This window comes from Boleophthalmus pectinirostris, unplaced genomic scaffold (assembly GCF_026225935.1).
Source record: "Boleophthalmus pectinirostris isolate CB_2022bp ecotype Guang Dong unplaced genomic scaffold, ASM2622593v1 HiC_scaffold_13, whole genome shotgun sequence".
NCBI classification, from domain to species: domain Eukaryota; kingdom Metazoa; phylum Chordata; class Actinopteri; order Gobiiformes; family Gobiidae; genus Boleophthalmus; species Boleophthalmus pectinirostris.
Genome location: NW_026571036.1, coordinates 9,609,834 through 9,629,278, shown reverse-complemented (window position 1 = coordinate 9,629,278; position 19,445 = coordinate 9,609,834). Strand labels below are relative to the sequence as shown.

The 19,445-nt window shown below is 39.7% G+C and overlaps 1 protein-coding gene across 1 annotated transcript in view; it reads right to left on the bottom strand.

Annotated features, from left to right (window-relative positions):
* Window positions 1-1,073: 1,073 nt before the first annotated feature.
* pals1b (protein associated with LIN7 1, MAGUK p55 family member b) overlaps window positions 1,074-19,445 on the bottom strand; it is a 31,426-nt gene continuing 13,054 nt past the window's right edge. The window contains 11 exon segments of the mRNA XM_055149711.1: window positions 1,074-4,734; window positions 4,737-4,776; window positions 4,954-5,064; window positions 6,501-6,703; window positions 8,074-8,235; window positions 10,407-10,475; window positions 10,560-10,640; window positions 13,827-14,010; window positions 14,112-14,189; window positions 15,432-15,593; window positions 15,919-16,029. Coding sequence (XP_055005686.1) covers window positions 4,601-4,734; window positions 4,737-4,776; window positions 4,954-5,064; window positions 6,501-6,703; window positions 8,074-8,235; window positions 10,407-10,475; window positions 10,560-10,640; window positions 13,827-14,010; window positions 14,112-14,189; window positions 15,432-15,593; window positions 15,919-16,029 — 1,335 coding nt within the window. The 3' untranslated portion in view covers window positions 1,074-4,600.

The window sequence follows — 19,445 nt, the reverse complement described above, 5'->3', positions numbered from 1 at the left end:
AAGTCAAAATTAAAGAATCAAACACCTATAAAGCATTTGTTTAGGTGATGTGAGTTACTATTGGAACTTATAACAGCCTACTATGTCCATTTATCCATCCATTTTCTTCTGCTCGTCCGGGGCAGGGTCGCGGGGGCAGCAGTCTAAGCAGGGACTCCCAGACTTCCTGCACCCTGGACACTTCCTTCAGCTCCTCCAGGGGGACCCAAAAGTGTTCCCAGACCAGTCCAGAGTGTCTCCAATGTGTCCTGGGTCTTCCTCGTGGCCTCCTCCCGGTGAAACATGCTCAGAACACCATCCAGAGCCACCTCTTGACATGGAGGAGCAGCGGCTCTACTCCGAGCTCCTCCCGTTTAACTGAGCTCCTCACCCTATCTCTAAGGAAGCACCCAGTCACCTTGCAGAGAAAACTCATTTCGATTGCTTGTATCCGCGATCTTTTCCTTCTGGTCATCAACGACTGAGAGGTAAATCGAGAGCTTTGCCTTTCAATCAAGTCAGCTCACTCTTCACCACAACGGTCCAATACAACAACCACATCACTGCACGACGCTTGAGCCTACTATATATATATATATATATATATATATATATATATATATATTACTTACAACTAACTTACTTACTTCTATGGCAATATAGGAATACAAATATACAAAACTGTACACTACAACTTCACAAACCTGATGTGATGTGCAGGATGATGGGGGAGTGACTTAGCATGGAGAGCAAAGGGAAGGGAGACTCAGAGCATCAAAAACTTAAGTATATATAAAAAAGCATTTAAACAATACATTTTAACAATAAAAGGAAACTATAAATGGTGATCAAACTGTCCAATTTCAATTCTGTGATGAGCCGTTTTATATCAATACTGTGGTTTACAAACAAACAAACAACAAAAATGTATTAAGTAATATTCCTCTTTAACGAAATGTTTGAAAATACTGTATGTCTTTCTTGTTATTGCTTGCTATAATGTCTTTCTTCTAAAATGAGTCTCGTTTCTTCACGCTTCGTTGCTACATCTCTCTCCTTGCCTCAAATAACTCTCTGCGCTCTGTTAGTTTAACACTCATACGACATAAACAGAACAGAACACGAACGAAGCACCGCATTCGCTTCACATTACACTTGTATTTATTTACACAGTTGTGCTTCAGACCCTGCGTAGACTAAGACATGACACAAAGAAACCAAATGCTACACAGGAAGAAATATTTACAGTAGAAACAGCAGCAGATACACCCCAGTCAGACATAACACTGTGACCAAACAACATGAGATTGGAAAAACTGAATATGTGTTTTGTTCACATATTCACAATCACATGATACGTACAAATGATCCATAAAAACTAACTTATCAGTTGTTTATCTTTTCATTTGGCATTTGGGTTCTCAAGACGATTATCCTCACACAAATCTCTTATTTGCGTTGCCAGTTTAAATGCTAAAATCAAAGAGTGTTTAAACCTAAAATGTCTCTCTGATCTGAATTGTCACTGAATAAAAAGTGTGATTATGATTGTAAACTGGATTCAGTATTGAAACTGGCAACCCAAGGGAAGATTCACACGAGGCTCATTCTGCTTTCTGATTGGATAATTGTCGCGAGAACCAACACATCAAATTTAACTTTAACATTGGGTTAAATGGTCATGAGATTTGGGTAATGATCGAAAGGACAAGATCGCGGATACAAGCGGAAGAAATGAGTTTCCTCCGCAGGGTGGCTGGACGCTCACTTCGAGATAGGGTGAGGAGCTCAGTCACACGGGAGGAGCTCGGAGTAGAGCCTCTGCTCCTCCACGTCGAGAGGAGCAGCTGAGGAGGCTCGGGCATCTGTTCCGGATGCCTCCTGTGCGCCTTACTCAGGAGGTGTTCCGAGCATGACCCACCAGGAGGAGACCCAGGACACGTTGGAGGAACTATGTCTCTGGGCTGGCCAGGGAACGCCTCAGGGCCCCCCTGGAGGACCTGGAGGAAGTGTCTGGGGTGAAGGAAGTCTGGGAGTCCCTGCTTAGACTGCTGCCCCCGCGACCCGGCCCCAGATAAGCGGAAGAAAATGGATGGATGGATTTACAGCACCTACATGTGTAGAATTTATCAGACTTTTAGAGCTAAATATGATACGTGAACCCTTTCCACTCACCTTATGGTTTGGTTTTATAGTTTTTTAACATTCAAAATACTGTCAGTGCATTTATTGTTGTCTCTTTTAAACAAAAGGCGCAAACGTTCAGAAATAATCATAATAGTCTAATGATACTTAACAAAATGCTGTAGTTGTGTGACAGAGACACTAAAATTCCATGACTTTTCCAAAACTTTCATTGGATTTACATTATTCTATGACTGGAAAATTACATTTTCAATTTCCATGACTTTTCCAGTTTCTCCATGACTGTGGGAACCCTGGAAATAAAAGTGGGTTTAACCAAATAAGCCAGGTTTTCACTTTAGCTTCATGGAAAACCACTAGAAACAACCCGAGCATCACATTCAGTGTTTTTGTGATTAATCAACATCACAATAATTATAAATAAAATGGATATTTAGTTAATTTCTGATTGACGTTTCCTCAAAATAAACTGACCCTTAAAACCTGGACAACAGACTTATGCTCCAGCTGGGTACTCCTGACAGAGCCGCAAATACAGATATTATTTAGTATTTGTAAGTATAAGCACTCACAAATACTACTGTTTTGTACTTTTTTGAGATATTTGAATCACAATGTTATGACTAAATGGTGAAGTTGCATAATTTGAAACAACAAAACAAACAAAAAAAAGAAGAGAAATACTTGAGGTTCGTGTCAACAACACAGATAATACTGACAACGGTGTAACAGCAGGTTTCATTGGAAGACATGAACAGTTTTCTGAAATGTCCTTTTGGTTTGTTTACTACACACTTAAAAATAAAAAGCCCTTTAACCAATATTTAAAGTCCACAGAAACATATTTTAGGTTTAGGGCCAAAACAAAACATATGTACAAATATAAATAGGTGATATGGTTTTCTATTTGGTCGAATGACACTTTTTTGGAAATCTGGGAAAAGCACAGACACACGAACAGTATAAACATGACAAATAATCCCATAATCGTTCCTCGTCTTCATCAGCGGACGTCGTAGTGCAGCGTAGTCCGTCACGTTCACCTGCTCCTTCAACACTTTTAGTTAAAAAGTAAAAAAAACTAACACAGTTTTTCTCGACTTCCTTTTGGTCCTCGTTGGAGAAGATAAATTCAGTCTTGGGTTACACTTTATATCATGACTACACCTTAATTCATCTTAATAAAGCACGAAGAAAGACTTTCATGAGGAACAAAACTTTGAGGTCTTGAGTATAAAAATTACTCAAACATGCAGAAATATTTAGTTGTACAGGGAGAATCCAAGCTAAATCACTCTAAATGTGACTTCGAGAGGGTAAATGAGAAGGGGAGGTAATCCGTGCTATCATTCATTCTTTCGTTTTTCAAAATAAAACCAAAAATAACAAAACAAAAAAACTAAAATTTTCTTCATTATTTGTCTCCAAAACCAAAATGAAAAGCAGATAATGATTAGTTTTTCAGTTTTTGAGTTTGTGTTTAAATGAATAATGGAAAAAAACAGGATAACAGGTGTTTCCTGTTTTTGCATACAGACTGAACCAGGTCCGGGACCAGACCGGGACCACACTGTGATAGAGGCTGAGATCGGGACTGAGATCGGGACCAGACCATGATTGAGACCAAACCTGAGACTGGGACCAGACCGGGACCAGACTGGGACCAGATCGGTACTGAACCAGGACTGAACCAGGACTGAACCAGGACTGAACCAGGACTGAACCAGGACCAGACCAGTACCGAGATCGGGACTGAGACCGGGACCAGTCCAGGACCGGATTGTGACTGAGACCCAGACTAAGACTGGGACCAGACCAGAACCAGGACCAGGGCTGATACCGGGACTGAGATCGGGACCAGACCAGGACCAGGCCGGGACTAGGCTGGGACCAGGCCGAGACCAGACCGGGACCAGACCGTGATTGAGACCGGGGCTGAGACGAGGACCAGGACCAGGGCTGAGACTGGGACTAAGACTGGGACCATACCAGAACTGAGACCAGGAACAGGACCAGGACTGAGACCGGGACTAGAGCGGGACTGAAAATGGCTTAGTCCCAGTTTAGTCCTGGTTTAGTCCTGGTTCAGTCCGTATGCAGCACAAAAGTCCGGCATCACAGTTTAAGTCATGGAAAAGGGAAACGGCCTTTATCGGTTAATTGATAACTGAAAAAAAAGAATCATTATCTGTTTTTTCATTTTGGTTTTGGAGACAAATAATGAAGAAAATTTTTGTTTTTTTCATTTTCTTATTTTTGGTTTTATTTTGAAATACGAATGAATGAATGATACACGGATTGGAGACAATTATAACGATTAAACGCTCTTTAAAGTCAATTTTGCATAATAGTTCTGCTTTAAGACGAATCAAGGTGCAGTTATTATAAAGTGAAAGCCGAAATTTCTCGTTTCTTCCTTCTTTGAAATGTGCTGGGCTTTAGTGATGCTGTAATTCAAGTACAGTGCAGTGTGAGTCTAGCAGAGCCACGAGGTCGGGACCCACTGCGGCTCCGTGTCCAGACGATCGATGAGGCGCCTCAGCTCGTGGAAGGACTGCTCCTGGTCCACGTTCACCAGAGACGCGTCAAACAGGTGTCCAAACGTCTGCCCATGTCACGGGCCTTCTCCAGAACCTCCTTCAGCTCCTCGGGCTACAGGCACAGAGACGAGACATCAAGTGAAGGAAACAAGAATATTTTTGATAAACCATGTCTGAGTCGTGCTGATAAATTGTTTAATGAAATGAAAATATTTGCCAAACTGTGCAGCAAAAGCTTAAGTGCGAAGTCTTGTCAAAATACTGTGTGTGATACAGAAGAGCAGTGTACCTTTGGTGTTTTCCCCTCTGCCGCCAGCAGGGTGCGCAGTCGTTCCTGAGATGGAGGAGCAATATAGATGACATAGGGCTTGAGGTTGGAAGTCCTCAGCACTTTTAATGACTGTAAGACAAATACGTGAACATGTTGCCATTACTTAGTGTCTGTAAGTTCAGAACCAAACTGTCCTTATAAAATCTAATCTAAAAAAGAACAAAATCCAGTTAACGCAATAAGAAATTTACAGTTATTTCATGCATTAAAATGGTATTTGGGTGCCCTGAGTAAACGTCTGAGTGTGAAGAGAATGGAGTACCACTAGGGATGTAACAATAACCCAAATATCGTGATACTAGATCGTCAAAGTTCTCATAATAATATCATGGACCATCACGATATATCAAATTAAGTCTCTTTGCTTAAATTAAGAGTTATGGTGCAACATTAGCACAGGGAACTACATAGACCATGATCCTTTGCTCCATTTCAGTGTAGACTACAAGAAGAAATAACAGTTCTAAGCACTTTTAAGCCTTAGTTCTTTGGATTAAGTCTTGTCAAGGCATTTTAAGTGGAAAAAAGTAGCATTTTCACATTTTTGTTTGCCTCTACAAAATATCGTAATAAATATCGTACTGTGAGATGCGGATCGTGAAAATATCGTACAGAGAGATTTGGATATTGTTACATCCCTAATCGTGAGCCTCCCCACCATATCATGAGCTTTCCCACGATATCGCAATAAATATCGTACAGTGAGGTTCATAGCGTGAAGATATCGTATCGTGAGACTTGGATATTGTTACACTACTATGTGCCACTGAATCTTTTCCACAAAGAAAGAGTTGTCAATCAAAAAAGGCTGAAAAGCACTGACAGAGAATGATACATCTCAGAGAGGACGATTCAGGATTCCAGTTCTAAAAACATACTGATCATTTATAGCAATGACAAGGTTCATTATCTGTTCATATACTGTATTTTCTGGGCTATTGGGTGCGCTCTTAAGACTCCAGCCCCATCAAAAAATGACTGGGCGCCCCACAATCCAGTGCGCCATATACACGAATCCACGACTTCAGTAAACTACAAAGCCGCACCACCCGCAGCGCACGCAAACACACACAGAGCAGACAGCCAAACAAACACCCGCTGCCACACTTATCACTCCACGCCGACGAGGAATGGAACGGAGGAATGAACCGAAAAAGCGAGTGCAATGTGCCACTTCTACACACAACTGAACTGAGTCACAATCCGACAATCCAGCGGTCCCAGACAGCACCCTCCCTACACGCCACAACTGAACAAAGCCCAGAGTCACCGTGAACGCGACAAACAAACAAAGTCCCACTGACCCATCGAACTGTTGTGTTTCTTTTAAAGTCCGGTGCGGTTTATTTGTGAAGAAAGTTCGAAAATAGACCATTTAATGACAGTGTGATTTATAATCCAGAGCGCCTAATACTGCGGAAAATATGGTAATCTCGCCATCCCTGTTTGTGGATCAGAAGTTCATCCCCGCCCACAGAACTCCGAGTTGTGTGTACAGTACTGACCCTGGAGTGCAGACACAGCAGGCAGATCTTTCCTGAGTTGACCACGTGTCTCACGGAGTCGGTGCTGGTGCCATACAGATTCTTCTCGTATTCTCCAGACTCGATGAACTTCCCCGCCGCCAGGTCGGCCTCAAACGCCGCACGGTTCACAAAATGGTACTCGCGGCCGTTGCGCTCGTGGATTCTGGGGTTTCGGGTCGTGTCTGGAAAGAAATGTTTGAAAATATGAGCCTGGTCTACAACACAAAAAAGCACTAGGTGGTTTTGATAACTCATGACCCTGTAGTGACAAAGTACGGTCTACATCAGAAGTGGGCAACTATTATTTCTATGGGGCCATGTGAGAAACAGAAAATATTGTGGACGGCCAAACTGCTTAACTAAATTCTGCAGAATATTAATTGTATTCCTTTATAAAAAGCAGTAAAGAGGATTGTTTTGATGCACTGGTAAGACTGGTAAGAGTTCATGTTATGACTAAGCAATGAAAAAGTGAGGTTGCCTTACAAAAAATGTCATTTAAAAAAAAAAAAAAAAAGACCACCTCTAAAATAAAAGCAATGCAGCTTTAGTCCATGCATGAGGAGAAATTATAAAATCTGCTTAAACGGGACAGTCACAGTCAACTAGTATGTGTCCTGGGAGCTGTACAATGCCCAGGTCTGGTCTACATCATAATATCAAAATGGTAAAAATGTGAAAATGTGAATTTAAACACAAACGGGGTATTCAAGGGCTTCAGTTTCCCATTTGTAGGTGCCATTTTGAGCACTTTTTGTCATAAAGATTGCGATGGTATTGGTCCTAATTATTCATCACTCTGAAACGCATGGATTAAGTGATTTTTTTGCACTTCTGTGGTTAAAATCAGTTCACATTTGTGCAATATCATCTCCTTAGAGACAAGTTTGTGGAGCACCTTCAGCAGAAAAGTGGCACAGTGCACATTTAAAATATTCAGCAAATATTCTAGTCTGCCTTGTTTCAGTTCCATGTATCCTTAAGAAAACGTAGGACCTTTAGTAAAGATTTCTACTCCACTACATTTTTTGAAGGGGACTGAAAAGTAAGTAAGTATTTTTTTTATCATTGTTTAAGATCTGCGGAGAAGGCTGAGGGTTTTTAACATGTTCATAGTTTGAGCAAACAAATAATATACAAATAAAAACAGCAAGAAAAATGTTCAAAAATCACTACATTTAAAGCTTCATTAGATCTAAAAATCTGTGTGAAATACTTGTACTTTTTACTGTAAGTACATTTTTAAACAGGTACTTTTTAGTTAAGTAGATTTTTTTCATGTGGTACCTTTACTGTGAGTATTTTTTGCTCCGGTATCTGTACTTTTACTTAAGTAACAAAACTGAGTACTTCCACCAATGTTTAAAACGGTGTACACACTTTAACTACTGAAATCAGTGTTTCAAAATAGCTTATTCAAATGTCGCAAACTATTATAAATGGAATATTCGACAACACATTTTTTCACGTTTTAAAATCTGTCACTGTCATTTTGAGATTTTGTATGAACCATGACTGATTTAAATGATTTAAATGAACCGGGAGGACTCACGAGGGACAGCGACAGCATATTTCTCTGGTTCGATGGACAGGAGCCTGCGGCGGAGCTCGTCGTACCCGCTGTTTGTGGGACCTATCAGGGCGATGGGGCGCTTCCGATTGGCCGGCTGGTGATACAGGGACATCTCCTCATAGGTCAGGATCTCATCACCGTCTGGAACAAAAATGGATGGAGTTATATATGTAATCTGAAATGAGAAAGACATTACAATACGATAACAGTGATGCAATCTATATCAGGTTTTCAGTTATGTTCTGTGCAACAATGAGTGTGTAGTTTGTTAGTTATTTGGGTATTTTGTGCTTTTTCATCAAGTTTAAAGGTCCCATATTGCTATTTACTGCTATTTGGGTTGTATGTAATGTGCCGCTAGCAGGGCTAACTGGTATATTAAGCTCTTCCCAAATCCCGCAGGAAGAAGGGCAATAACATCTTTCCGCTTGATAAAATTCACCGCTTTAAATGCTCGATCTCGAGAATCGTTGACAACACAGAATATATGGCTCTTCACTGACTGACTGGTGTCCAGACTTGCACTTCCGGGGTTCTTGCAAACCGTCTAGTGTATTCTGATTCTTGACCTAGTCGCTGGAGAGAAATGAAATTGAGCAGAGGCACTAGGTGGCGCTAGCCTGGCTTGGTACCGTTTCCCTCACCAGATTAATGGTTGTGCACCGGCCTGTACTAGGATTGTGCAAATATATCAAAATACCGATATATCGTATAGTTTAATGTGATGATACAGTATCGATATTGTGGGCTGCTGTATTGATATATCACCAATTTATATATATCAGTATTTTTTGTTATATTTTACAAAATTATGTTGTTACAGTGGTGCAGTTTTGTTGCTTGTTTAGAGGAAGGAAACTTGTTTATTTGCTATTTCCACTGTTTTGATGATTAAAATGTTTGTGTTTCATATGAATTTTGCACAAGAAGTGGTTTAAAAAAGACTTTTAGTATTACATCCATGATTTAGACTGCATTGGCCACTTCTTAATGATACTCAGCCCTAGTCTGTACACTTCCAGACTGAAGGTTTCCAGACTGAAGGCTGCGCACAGGCCTACAGACTTCCTCTCAGACCCTTTGGTGGTGCAGAAGCAAAGTGTACAAGGTTAATAGTGTTAGACACCTGTTCTCAGTCTGATCCCATCCACAAACACTGGACTAATCTGGCAGTCTGAACAAGCTGCTGCGCTCAAACATCTACTCCTGAGGCACTACTGCACGTGCCACATGCTACGAATAGTGAATCCTTCTCTGTTGAGTTCTCCTGGTGCCCCCTGGAGGCCGCTGTGATGCTGCAGGACACAGAGGAGGGACACTTTTGGCTCCTCCTCTCCTCAAGCTGCCCTGACACGGATCTCCTGACCCTCCCTGACCAGTCCTCCTGTGAAACTGCACTGAGATCTTGGACTGAGACACAAAGATGACTGAAAAGCTGCAACAAAACTTACATTTTCCTCAGGTTTAATAAAGTCTCTCTGTCTCTCTCTCTCTTACTACTAACTCCACAGCTGCTGCTTCATCTTCTGCTAAAACTGGATGTAAAAATAATGAAAAATATTGTGTGCAAGTCTCTCAATATTATCACACAATGCACACATTAGCAATAACTACTAAAAAACTGTTAAGATTGTCTGAAAACTCAAAATAAAACAGACAAAATGAATTTAAACGGCACATTTTCAGGAGCCTGAGGTGTTTGATTTTCAACACTGTAATATTATTTGAGAGGGACTTGTTTAACAGAAAAAATCATCTCACCGGTTGTAGTTTTAGCTAAGTTAGTTGTTTCTGTTAAATAAAACTCAGATTAAAGACTAATTTGAGTAACAGAGCTCCAGACAGAATTGTGCCTCTGTAAATAACCCGGAGTATAACTTGCATTAGTTAAAACCTCTTGTGACATTTTAAAATTATTTTTATATTACACTCTATTTTCTGTCGTTAACCATTTACGTTTAGGGTCTATTTCCGGTTAGTGTAAAAACGTTTAATTAGTTTAACATCGATAACGGCAAAGGTGTTTTACGGAGCAAATATATATATATTTTTAGACACTTTCTATTGATTTAAATATTTATTTTGAATAACTTTGTGTCTCTGGCTGTTGTCTTTGTTGATTAGTGTTGTCAAGATGAATGTAAATAATAATAAAACTTGAGTTGAGTTTTGTGTATGCGTATTTACACACTGTATTTGTATTCCTTTTAGCAGATTGCAGGATTTATTGCCATTAAACCCAAAAATCGCCAGTTTAAGTGTCAGTCTTCATTCAGAGGGATACGCTACAGCCTCCTTTTAGCATTCCTTACCGTTTTTGTTTGTGCTGGTCAGACTCTTCTTCTTTTGCTTCTTGTTCTTCTTCCCGTACCAGTGTTTTCCTGCAGGAGAATCACAAAGATGAGATGTTAAATGAAAGCCCTGCGGTGTGTGGTGTAAAACGGGACATCGTGTGAGTGAGGGACCTTGCTGCTGCTGCTGCTGCTCCTTCGCCCGGTCTGTGATGGTTCTTCTCAGCGTCTCCCTCTGCTGCTGGAAGCTCTTACCTAAACAATCAACAAACACGATATTATGAAGCTTAAAAGGTCATATATTACGCATAACTGACTCTTTTGAGGTTTTAGCCATGTTATAATTCTGTTACCTCATCGAAAACAGACCTAGAGTTGTGTTTTGTTTCATTCACACATGTTTGAGCAGCTCTGTACTACAGTCGTCCCTCGTTATATCGTGGTTCACCTTTCCCGGCCTCACTGTTTCACAAAGTTTTTTTAGCTTACCATCACCAGGGTATAGAGTGAATGAATAATGCTGTATGAATGAATGCTGAATGAATAATGCTGAATAACGCTCTGTAAAGCGTCTTTGGGGACAGAAAATGTCTGTGAAAGCGCTATATAAATAAAGACTTACTTACTTACTTACTAAATGTTCGATCTCTAGCAGTGTGATTCTGAAGAAGTCCTGGTTTACTCCTGTTTTAGTCCTGGAATCAGTCCTAGTTCAGTCCTGGGTTAGTCCTGGTTTAGTCTTGGTTCAGTCCGTGGAGTAGGCAATGCAAAAGTTTGATATAATCTCAGGTTAATGGGCGGATGTGGTGTTGTACTGCGTGGTGCGGGTCTCCAGAAATGGACCCGTGCAGGACTCTGTGCTGTCGGGCTCCATTACAGAATAAATTAATCTTCGGTTTGTTACATAAAGAAGGAGGAAAACAACAAAAGGATGAAAGCAGCAATAAGTTTTAAGAAGGATGTAAAAAGGGTTGTAACTGTCCTGTGTGAGAAAAGTGTATAAAGTGTGTGCTGAGGGGTTTTACAGCCTTAAAACAGACTTAATAATTGTAAAATATAAAGTTGACTACTTCGTGGATTTCACCAGGGTTTTTCATCGCGGGTTATTTTTAGAACGTAACTCCTTCGATAATCGAGGGACCACTGTATTAGTTTGTCTACTTAACCAACATTTGTGAGAATAACTCAGTCTAAATATGCAGGTTTTGTTTGTTAAACATGTGTGAATGAAACAAAACACAACTCCAGGTCTGTTTGTGATGAGGAAACAACATTATAACATAGATCAGAAAATAATACGAGTAATATGGGTCCTTCAAACTTAACCTTTGCATGATTTCCCTTTGACCCGGTTTTCCAGACACAACAGACTTGGGTCACTGTAATTACAAATGACTCCGAGTGTTGCATTTAATCTTTGTTCCAGCTGGGTGGAGTTTGCTGCCAGCGCTGATCTGGAGCTTCCCAGTCAAGTACCGGACCATTATTCCCACACATGCATTATATAACACACAAATATTTTTTTAATATACCTTTTTAAATATACTTTTAGAGTTCTTTGTTCAAGTCCTGTTGTATTCTCACATTCCGCCACTAGAGGCTGTCTTTGTTCATGCTGTCTGATCAGAAACCACAGGTGAGGAATTTAAGAGCACTATCTGACAATTATATTATCATTTAGGATGTTTTTTACTCTGTGTTATTGAAATATAATGTGATGTGTGAGCTACTGTGTCCAAGTAATTTCTCTTGTGGATCAATAAAGTCTGTCTAAGTTTGTGTTTTTGTTATTTTACTGTCAATAAAAGAAAAAAACTAACTAAAAAACAGACACAACCAGTTAAAAGTTTGGACCCACACTCTGTTTACTACATTCTGCACTAAAAAAACAAAAAAACAAAACAAAACAAAAAATCCTCAAATTTGCCACCCTCGGCTTCGTAAAAATAAATATTATGTAGCATTACTAAACTTTTTGGTAACACTTTACAATAACTACACCATATTTAGCCTTAATAAAGCATCAACAAAGACTTAAATAATAATGAACAAACACTTAATAATGATTCAGACTTAGTAACTACTTAATTACTACCTTAATTAGCACTTAACTTGCATTTAATTAGTAAATTAGTAAATAGTTACTGAAAAAATCCATCTATCTTGCTTCGTATATTTGCTGTCTTCTGTCTGTATAGCAAATGTAGAAACTAGTAAACATACAGAAACTGAATGAGAGGGTGTGTCCAAACTTTTGTCTGGTATTGTACTTTTCTGTTACTTATAAAAATGCGACTTAAATAGCTGTGACAAATCTTTCTTTACTAGAAGTCTGGCTGATTGAACAGTGCCTCCAGGAGTGGGGAGGGCTTCCAGGAAACGTGTCAGTAAGTCAGTGCCAGAAAATACAGGATTACACCAACAAGTCTGCGTGTCTGTGTGTGTCAATTAAAGTAGAGCTGCTAAACTGGGCGGTACCTGACAAGGGGAGAGAGGTTAGAGGAGGTCAGGAGGTATAAGGAACAGTGTAATTGGTCTAACACAGGCATGTCCAAACTATGGCCCGTGAGCCAAAAGTGGTACTCAGACAAATTTTTCTTGGCCCTCAGGCTTCCAGGTGAATTGGTTTTAAGGATCTGAGCATGAATAAAGTCAGATGGCTTATTCTAACGTGTTAAACATGCACATATTTCAATTGTTTACTGTATTGAGCACCAGTTTACAGCTCTCGATCAACCCTCTGCTTCATCTGTGTTTAGAGATGTGGCCCTTGATGAAAAAAGTTTGGACATCCCTGGTCTAAGAGGTATCCAGACTCCAAACTCTGCCCCTTTATGATCAGAAACACTTGGCTGTAATCCGGGCAGTCCTGTGTGATGTCATGTACTACTTGGAATCGCTGCGGGCACTTCAGGCATCACACACTTTTGTTTTTTTTGTGAAAACATAGCTACAGATGTTCATAGTTTGCGCTCAAATTGCCAAAAAAAGTACACAATAGTATTAAAACTATAAAAATATACAGTTTTTAATTCAGTTTCATTTATTTACTATTTACTATTATTTACTTTATTCCAGACTCATGGTCCATTTTTAAAAATAGACAAGGACATTCATGTTTTTAAAGGACAGCAATACCAGTCTCTCCACATATTGGACTGATATCGTATTGCTCTGAATCTCATTTGTGAGTGATATTATTATTTCACTGTCTGATTTGTTCAGTCTGCAGATAAAACTTTACACTTTTAGTAGCAAAAAAAGTTGATTTATTGTTTATTTTCAAAAGTGGAATACCTAAATGTAAGGTTGTGCTGCCTTTAGTGGTCTCAGCTGGTGTCATCACAAAAGACTGTGGAGTGAGGGAGGAGTCTGAGTGTTTAGTCCCACTTTAAGCACTTTTTCAATACATTTTGCATCCTCCCGTGTCTTTCCTCGTACCTGGGATCAGCCCTGCGAGTGGCTGGTTGTCCTCGTCCCCGTCCCGGTACGCCTGCCACCAGTTGGGGTCATCCTGGCTGATCACGTGCAGGACGTCTCCTTTCTGGAAGGACAGGCCCAGCTCCCGGCACGGCACGAAGGGGTCATCCGAGGGGTCGTAGTCAAAATAAGCCTTAACGTGCATCTGTGGACAAGGTTGGAGTGTGAGTGGAGCAGTAACACGCAGGAGCAGACAGGAGTAGACAGGAGCAGAAACACGCACAGATAGGTTATATATGGACTTACCACAGTATGTCTGTGAGGGGCCGCTTTAATCTGAGAGCTCGGGATCAGCAGGAAGGTGAGTGTCCCGTGCATTTGTTGCTGATGGAGAAGAGACACAGACATTTAGTGATGACATTTTTTTAGGCAGTAGAATGAAAATATCAGACACAAAATAATAATATTTCACTGGTTTAAAAAATATACGACAGTCACAACTGAACCTGTATCTCCAGAGCCTTAACCTGCAGATGACAGAGGACACTAGATACTTCGCCTCGATACATAGACCACGATACAATATATATCTTGATACAGCGTACTTTTGATTCAATACAATATATTTCAAATTGTTTCGATACAGTTTAATAAAAAATAATGGCTAAATCATTGCTGTTGCTGCTGTCACTGCTGACACTAAAAGTCTTTGTTAAACCACTTCTTGTGCAAAGTTCATATGAAACACAAACATTTTAATCATCAAAACAGTGAATATGTGAAATGTGTGGCATAAACAAGTTTTCTTCGTCTAAACAAGCAACAAAACTGTAGTGCTAAAACAAAGTAATTTAGTAAAGTATACCAAAAAATTCTCTTGGCGATATATATATCGATACAGCAGCCCAAGATATCGATACTGTATCATCACATTAAACAACACGATATATCGATATTAAAATATTTTTGCACACCCCTAGAGGACACATATGTTTTTTCTCATTCTCAGTATATGGACAGACCAGGCCTCATGTGAAAGCTCAGAACCTCCAGAATTCCCTCCCTGAGCTGCAGAGGCTGCACTAGCACTGACTCATGACTGGCTGCGGGGTTTGCGGAGGTAGTGACCATTCAGATCAGAGAGAATCATGTTAAAACAAACTGGATTTGACCATGGGAACTGGCAACCCAAATGAAACTCATGTGAGGTTGATTCTGCTTTCTGGACAATTAACTTGAGAACCAAAACACCAAACAATAACATAGACAACTGTTTTTTGTAATTAGGACTAAAGCAGCACTACAATTGTTAAAATTAAGAGGTACATTTGATTTGAACATGTTTACCTTGTACATGGGGACACACATTTTCAGATTTATAAAAGCTGAAATAGAAATTGTACATACTTCCTTTACTATTTCGATTTTGTCCTCCTTATTTGATTTTTTTTCCTTGTAGATTAGTACCTTATAGATTTATTTCATACACATACTTGGTACCAAGAATACAAAAAATATGCAGTAGCACCTGGTTTGCAAATGTAAAATGACAATGGCTAAATTATATCTCTTCTTAAAAATACTCTAAAGCTAACATGTTATATGAAAAGTCTGTGGCCTTCTCACCAGCATGTCGTGCACTTCGTTGACATGTTTGCCTCTGATGGGGATACCGTTGATCTCCAGGATCTCATCTCCTTCGCTGAGGAGACCACTGCGCTCGGCCACGCCCCCTTTGACCACACGACTGACCACCACGCTGTCCACGTCATTACGCACCGTCGCCCCCTACACAGCCAGAAGAACGCAAAACAAATGTGAGCACAAAATCACCAAATACGGGTTTTGAATTGTGGCAAGTACATATGACAAGTTGGAGTATTCATTTTGCTACAACACAATAACATGCCAAAATAACTGTGTTTGCTGAAATATTTACCAAATATTCCAAATATTCCCATTTTCAACTTTTCCAATGGTTCCTCAAACATTGCCACTTGACCGGTGTAAAATTATAAATATTTACAAGTGAAAATGTAAAAAAAACATGTAGTAAAAAACATGAAAACTTGTCATATGTACTTTAAATGTATTGAAATAAATAAAAAATGACCAGTGGTGTATCTCGGGTCTTCTCCAGTCTGACCAGTTTGACGGACTCTCCCAGGTACTGAGTGAGAACCTGGCCCTCCGGCAGCTCCTGTTCAGCCACGTGGTCATGGGCCTGCATCAGTGCCTGCCACACACACACACACACACACACACACGCACACACAAAGAGACACACATGCAGAGACATAGAGACACATGGACATAAACAGACATGGACAAACACACAAATGAAGACACAAGAGACAGAGACAGTGAGAGAGACAGAGGCAGGAAAAATTAGTGGGACAGGAAATGAGCTAATTATTTTCGGTCATTATAAGAGCTCACCAAAAGCAAAATTTTGTTTATTATGTTTGTGACCGTCAAGAATAATAAAATAAAATTATGAGGAGTCCAGTGCAAATTGGATGCGTTGGAAAAACAAACCCAAAACATATTTAACGCTGGTATAAATGGGATTAGGGTTGGGTATCATTAAGAAGTGCCTGATAAGATACATACCTATAAAAAATAAATAAAAAATAAAGGCTAAATCATGGCTGTGATACTAAAAGTCTTTGTTAAACCACTTCTTGTGAAAAGTTAATATGAAACACAAACATTTTACTCATTAAAACTGTGAAAACGTCAAATGTGTCGCATAAACAAGTGTTCTTCCTCTGAACAAGCAACAAAACTGAGGCGCTGTAACAAAATAATTTTGTAAAATATACCAAAAATACTCTTGGTGATATATCGATACAGCAGGCCACGATATCAATACTGTATCATCAGATTAAACGATACGATATATCGATATTACAATATTTTTGCACACCCCTTTTTGAGAGAAATGGCAAATTGTTTTTGTTTTTTTTGTTTTTCAGACAAGCCTTACGATTTGACTTGTGATTTATGTTTTAATGAGGGCAGCAGTGTAAGAATTTGTTGGCTTTGGATGAAATGATGGTACTTCAAAATCTGCAGCCTTTGTGATTTGCTAATTACACTCATTCACATTAAGATTTGATTACAATTCATCTTGCAGCCCTAAATGAGACGAATATATTGAGCAATATATTTGGACACTCCCTCTCGTTCACTGGTTTTGTGTTTCATTTTTTTTCTAAATGTACAACTCAGTGGCTGTGATTGGTTTGATAACAACATTTAAAAGTTAGATCTTACAACGTTATGTAAAATTATGAAGTTGGGAATCATAGGGTCCCTGTACTCATTGCAAATACACATGTCCGTCCACAGACTTGATGTAGCAGAGTGACAGTGAGGGGGGTCCTGCGTGAGCTCTGTCTCCTCCTGCTCTCTAACAGAAAGCAGCAGTGTCTGTCTCAACAGGCTAAGCTCTGCGCACAATCCGTCCTAATCCCTGCGCAGTTAAAAGTCGGCCTGCACCACTCACTATCATCGTCTGACCTGTGTTTGTGACGGAGCCAAGAGGAGCCATTTTGATAAAGCTGGCACAGCAGTCATGTAGACACCATCTAGTGGTGTTATGTGAGAATACAACAGAGCAATCCTATTACAAATGGTAACTTTAAGGACTTTGAGGACTTGAGGACTTTTTTAAATTCAAAGGAGGAAAATCTTGATCATCTCTTGTAGCTACAACTCCCACAGGCCCGTGCAGTGCTGATGTGAGCTCATGTGGCAGCTCGGAGACAGGTGCAGTGCTACAATACTCAGTGGGCAAATAAAGGGGCAAAGAGTGGCACTGGCACACTCCCTGCTCCCCTCTGACTCACTGTGGTCCATAAACTTCACCTGCTCTGCTCACGCTCAGAAAGGAACAGTTTTAAAGGTGATTATAAGAGGCATTCTTGAAGAGGAAGGAGGTTATGAGAGAAAAATGCTCTACCCCCTTCCAAGTAGCTCATCAAGGGATTTCTGAATTACACGTATTGTCCTGAATAACTCCCAAATCTGATTAATTAAAAGGCTATTATTATTGTAAATCCATCATTCATAAATAAATAATGCTTTATGATTTATGTTTTATCTAACTGTACCCCATCTAGGTATTATGTATACTTTAGTTCCTGTGACCGCTAAATTTAGTAGCTCTCTGGCATTTTCATTTTGTAAAGGTAGCTCATCAGAGGAACAAAGCTGGAGACCCTTGCTCTATGATATATCTTAGGCCATGCCATTCTTTAGAACAGCGGCACGTGGCTGAGCGCATAACTCTCACAGCAAGAATGTTCTGAGGTTGAACCTTGAGTAACCCAGGCCTTTCTGTGTGGAGTTTGCATGTTTGCAAGAGGCATCCTACTATGCATCAGGTTACTAGCCAGGTCTGTGGAGAGGCTGGCTTGTTCACAGTAGGATACTTTTTACATTCTTTATTTAACCAGGAAAGTCCACTGAGATTTAGAATCTCATTTTCAGGGGAATCCCAAGAGTGCTAACCACAGCACCACTGTGCTGCTGTTAGTCCAGTAAAGTCACACAGAGAAAATGAATCCCTATTATTTGAGAGTATTTTTCGGGTTGTGGTCTGTAATCATGAGGCACTGCTGTTTATGTTTTGACATATATACAGCAGAACAGAGAGAGAGTCAGTATAACCTTAGAGGAACAGGTATCTTTAAAAAAATGAAGGTAAGAACTAAGAAAAAAACTTATTGTATTGAGTATGATTTTAAAAAAGTCTAATACTGCAGAAGGCTTTGAAAAGTGTATAAAGCATTATGTTTTGAAAGATATAGAGCTCTGGAATAAATTATGCATAAAATTTTGTTTGTTTTAATTGATATTTTGTCTCTTATATATACAATAAGTCGTAAGTGGAATTGTAAATGTAAACTTGCTGTTCATATGCTGTTTTTTTTCTTGTAATTCTGTCATTGTAGGGTTTGGCATTATAAGTACTTTTTACTTCAGCCTAAACTCTTTCGGTCATGATCTATGGGATTGTAGTCGATGTTTTGTTTTGTAGTGCTGCAAAATGACCGAATAAACTACTACTACTACTACCTCTACATTTTTCACAATGGAGTTATTAAGCATGATGGCACTTCCACTTTGCGACAATAACAAGCTGAATATACGATTTTTCATACGATTTTGATCAAGCCCAATTATTCCTGTTACTGTTTCCTTGTCTCCAAACTTGTTTAACCTTGGTTCACTTCATTTCACATTCTTCAGCGTTTGTCTAGCCCTGCTGCTTGTCTCCAGAATCTCTCCCTCATTACAGACACAGCGGCCCTGTCTCCATAATGGCCGCCTCTGAGCCCAGTTTCATTAATCTCCTGTACGAACGATGCCAAACAGAGCTCCACCTTGACCTGTCTCAAATGAAAGTGGATGATAAAGGAGTGAGGTTAAACGAATGTGCCAGCAGTGAGGAGACAAGAATTTCAATGTAATCACTAGATACTCAGTCAAACTCCATCTTTGGTGTCGGGATATGCCACCGTACCCCAGTTTATTACTTTATTAAACTTTAATCTGAGCTTTATTTTAACATCTGACCAGAAAGAACTGATTTGGTTGGAATTAAACCACTCTCTCACACATAATATTACT